General features: G+C 44.8%; 1 protein-coding gene across 1 annotated transcript; it reads right to left on the bottom strand.

The window, feature by feature from the left end:
• Positions 1-5149: 5149 nt before the first annotated feature.
• On the bottom strand, positions 5150-6448 carry LOC101911032 (proline-rich protein 9-like). The gene has a single exon (XM_005233176.3). The coding sequence runs from the start codon at positions 6057-6059 to the stop codon at positions 5529-5531; it is 531 nt and encodes a 176-aa protein (XP_005233233.1). The 5' UTR covers positions 6060-6448; the 3' UTR covers positions 5150-5528.
• Between the last annotated feature and the right edge of the window lie 215 nt (positions 6449-6663).

Here is a 6663-nt window from a genome sequence, read left to right as displayed (position 1 = left end):
GGCTGGAAATCAATTAGCTGAGCCACTATGTCCTGCTGAGAAACCAAAACATTCTGAATCGTCTTTCTGGTTCTTTTAAAACAGAAACTCTTTGTTCTGAGCAAGCAAAAGCTTCCTTTCAGTGTGAAAAGCTTCCAAAGGCTATTTTCCCCTCAGCAGTTATAGGGTAGTTAAGGGTCTGAAAAACCCACAATTAATCATTTTGATGGACCCACAAGAATAGACTTCAGCATATTCTACCTTGCAGAAAACCGAGTTTCTCCAGTTTGCTCTAGTTCAGGATGAAAACCAACTTGCAAGGTGGCCCTGAGGTGGGAAGCACATCCACCCTGAGCCAGCTGTGACACACAGGAGCAGCTCTGTCCCAAAGGATGCTGAACTTAATCATCTTTCTAGAGACTGTGATCATTTTGTGTCCTGTTTGCTCTAGACATTTCACATTTCTGGTCTACTTAGATCCAGAAATCTACAGCTATTAACGTGATGACTATCTGAAATAAAAATGTGGACAAATAATTCCTGGGGAAATCTGGAAGGCAAACATGCATGGAGGTGTGTGTGTGTGTGCCTCGTATACTAGGGTATGTCTAAAGGTGATTCTTCAGCTAATAAAAGTAAGCAAAAGAGAATGGATGACGCTCGTAAACTGGAAAAAAAAATATCAGGAAGCAAGTAATGAGGTTACTTAAGATTTTATTGTAGCATGTCCCAAACTAAAGATCAGAAGAAAACTGCTGCACTGTTATATAAATATAGTAGAAGATGAATAAATTCAAGTTAATGAATTGCATCTCTTTGTAAAATAATTTCTGCTTGCGAACAAAGGAGGCATGTTGCAGATTTCTAGCTATTCTGACAGAGCCAGCAGACAGAAGGAGAGCTTGCAAATAAGCATTTGCATCTTCCATGGCACTTTGTGGCCATTGCTGTTAGTGCTACTTCTGCTTTGGGCACTGCTGCTGCTGTTGCTGCTGCGGGATGCTCTTCACAGGACACTTGGTTTGCCCTTTGGAGGACTGGCATTGCTCCACACTCTTTGGAGGACACTTTTCCTGGCATTTTGAAGGTATTTGCTGCTGCTGTTTCTGCTGGTGGGAAGACATCTTTGCTAAGCCTGGAAGAAAACCAAGGTGCCATTTCTGTTATTTTAAGCCCCCCACACTTCTCCTTTCTGGATGTTACAGTTTCAGTCAGTTCTTCAGCTTTGACATCAAACCAAGAGTGAAGAGCATTTCAAAGTTAATTCTACCACGGAAAACACACAGGGAAAAAAAAAACAAAAAACAAAACACACACAAACTTGGAAGTCCTTGAGGATGCTGCTGTTCAGGCCAGCTTTGTGCTGATGACTCCAGTTTACCCCACATCGCTTTTCTGGGCTCCCATCACAGTTGCCCCTATGGGGATCATCTGCTCCTCAGAGGCCCCAGGGCGTAACAGTATATAAGCATAAATTAATATAACAGGCAAGCACCATCCTAACAAAGTTGTGATTCAACCATGGCTACAGAGGTGGAGGGGAAAAAAAAAAAAAAAAAAAAAGAGGGGTTTTCCTTCCTTCCCTCCACTCACTCTTTGCTGAACATTTCAACTTTGACAAGCTAAGAAGCACCCCAAGTTTTAATGAAAGCAGGGTGAGTTCATGGAGAACCCCAGAGCAATATTTAAAACTAGTCAGAGAGGAGCAGAAAGCTAGAGGCGTATCAGTATTGCAAACAGTTTTGAAAGAGGAAAAAAAAAAAAAAATCATTTGATAACAATCCCTTCTGACAGCAGCCACATCTCTGCTTAGTTCATCGAGACCCTCAGAGCAGGAGCCATGTGTCTTGTCATCCAGGGTCTGCCTCAGACCGTGACTGCCCCTCCCACTCATGACGATATGATTTTGCACAAAGAAGTGAAACTCAGAGCCCTGGAGATCCAGGGAACTGCAGTGATCAGCCCGTGGCCGCTCGACAGATGCAAAACAAGCTGCCGGTGGATGCCACGCTTTGGCAGCTGAAACTCAATACTCAATGGTTATCCACAAGGATTTTTATCAACTGGGAAAAAACGATAAGGGTTAGCAAGGGTTTGCTCACCCAAGGAGTTACCAAGCCACTCTGTGGGGCCTCAGAAAGTCTCCAAATAACACAATAAGGCTTTCACCTGTGTGGAGGTGAAATTGCCAGAGAGATGAGCTGAAACTGTTCCTAGAGAAATAAATAAAGAGAAATAAAAATCACCCTATCTCCCAAGAACAGGGCACCAGAAACCCCTACCTATATTGCTAGATGTGCACAGAAGGACCCACCTGGTATCTCCTGCTGTTGGAGGGAGGGAAGAAGAAGCCACTGAAGCTGATGAGCCTCCCCGATGAGAGGCTTTTATACGCTTTCAGAAGTCAGCCCGGGGAGCTGATGACAACAGATTAACTTGATGACCAGAATCTTTCACAACGAGAACCTGCTTCACCAACACCTCCATACACCTGGACTTCAGTCAAGGTCTGTGAGAGATGCCTCCTCTTTCAGGTGCGGGGGATTTGTTGTTTTTAATGCAAGACACACCCAATCTTGTAATAACTGGCTAATTTATTAATAATTCATCTTGTCCCGACCCTGGGCAAAGATCCCACAACTGAACTCAGATTTGAGAGGTGGCTCAGATCTGCTCCAGAGGGAGCAGAACATGTTTGCGTGAAGTTTAGGTATTTCTGGGTAGTTTTATCAGTGATCCCCGGGTCAGATCTCCAGCTGACATAAACCTGAGTGGGAGACGTTTGCGTGCTGTATTCCAGCTCCTGGGAAGGGCAGCAGGTCTGTGTTTGGCAGTCTGTGTTCTCAGGGTTTACTTCTGTCCTTCTCCTCCAAAAAGAGAATGAAGCTTTTTATATTGCAAAGAAATCAGAAAGCTTTCCCTTTGGTTTTTTGGTTTGTTTTTTTTTTTTCCCTGCACTTTCACATAGCTTTTCAGTGAAGCACCTCAAACTTCTTTTTTACAAACAGTAGGTTTGGCTTGCTGAAGTTGTGGCAGAATTTCTTTTTTCTGGGCATGGATCCGTGTTTCAGAAAAATGTTGATCCCCTTGAAATTTTTCCAAGGAAGAAACAGAGGAAATGTTTCAACTGAAATATTTTCTAATGGAAAAGGTAGCTTTCTACTACTAATTTCTCAAGCCTCCCTCACTACTATGCCCTGTGGGGTCATATTCAGCCCTATGAATTACAGCCCAGTCTCCATTATGGATGTGTGATACACAGAGGGATGATGGACATGGCTTCCACTGGGTGTAGGAGAGCAGAAGGTGCTAATGGAAACAACATCATCCCGTATCTTCACATCCCTCACTCATGCCTGATTTACCAAGGGTCTTAATGACCCTGAGGCTGACACGGATCAAATGTGCCTAATTTGTTGTACACTGGGGAATCTCAGCAACGCTCCCAACTAACCACAAGTGCATAGGAGAGCAGTGTGTCAGGGCTTTTGCAACACGTTTTCCTACAGGCGCAGGAAGCGTGAGGAGCACAAACCAACAGGTCTCTTCTGCCACTTCCCCTGGGGTTTTCAGAGCACCATCTCCCATCTATCATTACCATGCCTGGTATGATGCTAGCAGCACAGAGGGAGAGCGGAAAAAATTTTAAATGACTAAAAGAGCTGATAGAGCTGGATGAAGATGCTTGGAAACGAGTCACAGGTGACTAGTCTATGGGATGGATCTCATTAGTAGCAGCATATGACTTCCTGACTAAGACCTTTTCCATGTCTGGAAGTGGGCACTGATGCTACACATGTGACGGCAGCAAGCGATTATTAGTGAGGCCATGTTCATTGCTGAATCCCCAAAGGTGTGCACTCAATGGGAGGAATTAAAGACGCATGTTCCTAGTCTCCCCTTCCATTTTCCTGCTTTTGAATTTCTGCTGAATTTCCTGCTGTTGAACATCTGGTCCACCTACCCCTGCTTTGTCTATCTGAACTGCAAGGTGTGTTCAGGCATAGAATTTGTTTGCCTTACCGAGACATGTTTTGCCCATCATTATTGCTGCTTGATGGTGTCACCTTTTGGTGTCGACAGAAATAACACAAAAAGGAATCTACCATCAAACTCTCTACACCTGCACACAAGGTTTCATTAAAAGCTGATTTGGTAATAGTGTTTACACACATCTAAATATAACTCTTTTCTTTTCTAGATTAGATACTCTCCACCCTTGCCATAATGATATGGTAGGTGGATAGCAGTTCTCTACATCCCAGACATGGAAATTGTGTGGCCATCATGGAGACAGAGGTAAGCAAATCACAGGCACAGTATGGAGGACAATGGGGCCATTGTCTCTGAAACTCAGCATTTAAATCAGAGTAATGTCCCTCCAGACAATGGGCTTCCTTCCGTTTCAAAATTATGACTCCAAATAAAGAAGAAGCATTTATAAATTAATTAAAATATTACTGTACCTGCCAGATGTTAACGAACCCGAAATGCCAACCACTCTATCAGCAGGTGGGGAAGGGATCGATAACAAGGGTGAGACCTGCCCAAAGCCACACAAAGTATCTGCAGCAAACCTGGGAACAAACCTGCAATCTGCAGGGCTCAGACCTGTTCCTGAACCACAAAAAGATTCATCTCCTGAAGCCAAATCCCCTGCTTTCTATATTTAGTCAGTGAGGATCACGGGAAGAAGTCATCAAAAATACCACTTTTGTCTCCATCAGAATATTTTTAAGATACAGTTAAAATCCCAGCAAGAACATTTTGATTCCTTCTTTCCCTTAAATTTACCTTGTAACAGTTCCTAAGATTTGCCTCCAATATCCAGAGACATTAAGAAGTAAAATACTATCATTAATAAAGCTAAAAAATAAATTTCTATCATGATTTCCAAGCAGGATAAACCTAAATCTTTTTTAATCTGTCAGAAATGTATTGACAAGATGATGCTTTACTTATAGTATTAGAAGACACTCCTCCACATTATAACGCATGGTCTCTGTTTGCAGCACTGCATTGCAGGCACAAATCCTCCGCAACCACGGCAGCTTTTTAAAACAAAAACTAAAATAAGATGTTCTTGGGTCTGAAGCCATGGAAACGAGGCGATGAAAGAAAGACAGAAGACACATGGTGCCATCAATGGTCAATTTTTATTGCTGCACATAGACATTGAAAGACAAGAGGATATGCATTAAATGAGAATTAAAGAATAGAAGGGTAGGCACCTTCCAACAGCACAGCCATTGCTAAATAACTTCTCAAAATGCCCAGCAGTGTAATATCGGCCAACTGCAGTTACCAAGAAAAAGGTGCTGAGATAGCAGTAGCAGAAGTAGCATAAGAAGCAAAGATACAGCCTGGAAACATTCAGAGAAATGTTTTCCAAGACAAAGAGAGCACAGGCTAACCAGATCAGGAGAGGTCTCAGTACATTGCGGATGGGTCTGTAACTTCTTTTTCATTCCGTGGATGCTCATGAGCCCATGGATACTGCAATGCAGCGAAGCACCAGGACTGCACGTGAGGCTCACGCATTAAGGCCATCAGCATGGGCGAGAACAGACAGTGCTGCATGGCTCCAGGCACACCGTCTCGCACGTATCAACGCACTTGGTGGTACACACCTCCACGCATGAGGCTGCGCAGGGCTCCACACACTTGGTGCTGCACTGGGTGGCACAGGGCTCCACGCACTGGGTGGTGCACTGGGTGGCACAGGGCTTTGCGCAGACATCGATGCACTTAGGTGGGCAGACCTCCACGCACTGTGTGCTGCAGGGCTCCACGCACTGGACGCTGCAGGGCTCCACGCACTGGACGCTGCAGGGCTCCACGCACTGGACGCTGCAGGACGTGGTGCACTGGGTGGCACAAGGCTCCACGCACTGGGTGGTGCAGGATGTGGTGCACTGGGTGGCACAAGGCTCCACGCACTGGGTGGTGCACTGGGTGGCACAGGGTGTCGGGCAGACCTCCATGCACACCGTCTTGCAGGGCTCCACACACTTGCTGCATTTCTGCACGCAAATGGGAGGGGGCAGGCAGGGCTGTTTGCACTGCTCGTAGCAAGACATCCTTCTAGGTGCTAGTAAAGCTAAAGACAAAGATAAAAAGAGGACAAAATCAGGATGCTTGTTCTTTATTCTCGAGCCACAATTCACAACCCAAGCTCTGGAATGTATATAGCAGTTAACTGTTGGACTGAGAAAAGGACTGTTAGAAAAAATTGCATGTGAATGACTTGTGGATTCAGACACATGCAACCAACACTAGCAGGGAACTTGCAGGCATCACTGTTAAGAAGGCTAGAGCCATAAACCCTGAATTTGATAGAATTACCCACAGCTAAACTTTGTAGAAGCCGTAACATGAAAATAGTTCATCTCCTAATCTTCTTAGGGCCCATCTTTTGCTACTCACACCTTCAGTTCCTCACGCGCACCACAGAGTATGTCCCCCTTTGTGTAGACGTTGAGCTGCTAAAGCCCAAGGATGAAGCCTAAAGACCACAAATCCAGACACTATCCCAAATCCACGAGCTGTGTATCATGGTACGTCGCTGGAGCTGTATCAAAATGAATGGGCTCCTCCTTTCGTAAGAGGAGGGTTGGCCCAGAGGTTGCAGCTCCTGTTTCCAATTCATTTTCTCATCTTGACTTCTCCCAGATGTCTCCTGCA

This window comes from Falco peregrinus, chromosome 19, assembly GCF_023634155.1.
Source record: "Falco peregrinus isolate bFalPer1 chromosome 19, bFalPer1.pri, whole genome shotgun sequence".
Taxonomy (NCBI): domain Eukaryota; kingdom Metazoa; phylum Chordata; class Aves; order Falconiformes; family Falconidae; genus Falco; species Falco peregrinus.
The sequence above is the reverse complement of the archived record's forward strand: the minus strand, read 5'-3'. Positions and strand labels throughout refer to the sequence as shown.

What these genes read in the sequence shown, in the direction of transcription:
- LOC101911032 (XM_005233176.3), bottom strand. Translation starts at nt 6,059, where the DNA reads ATGTCTTGCTACGAGCAGTGCAAACAGCCCTGCCTGCCCCCTCCCATT.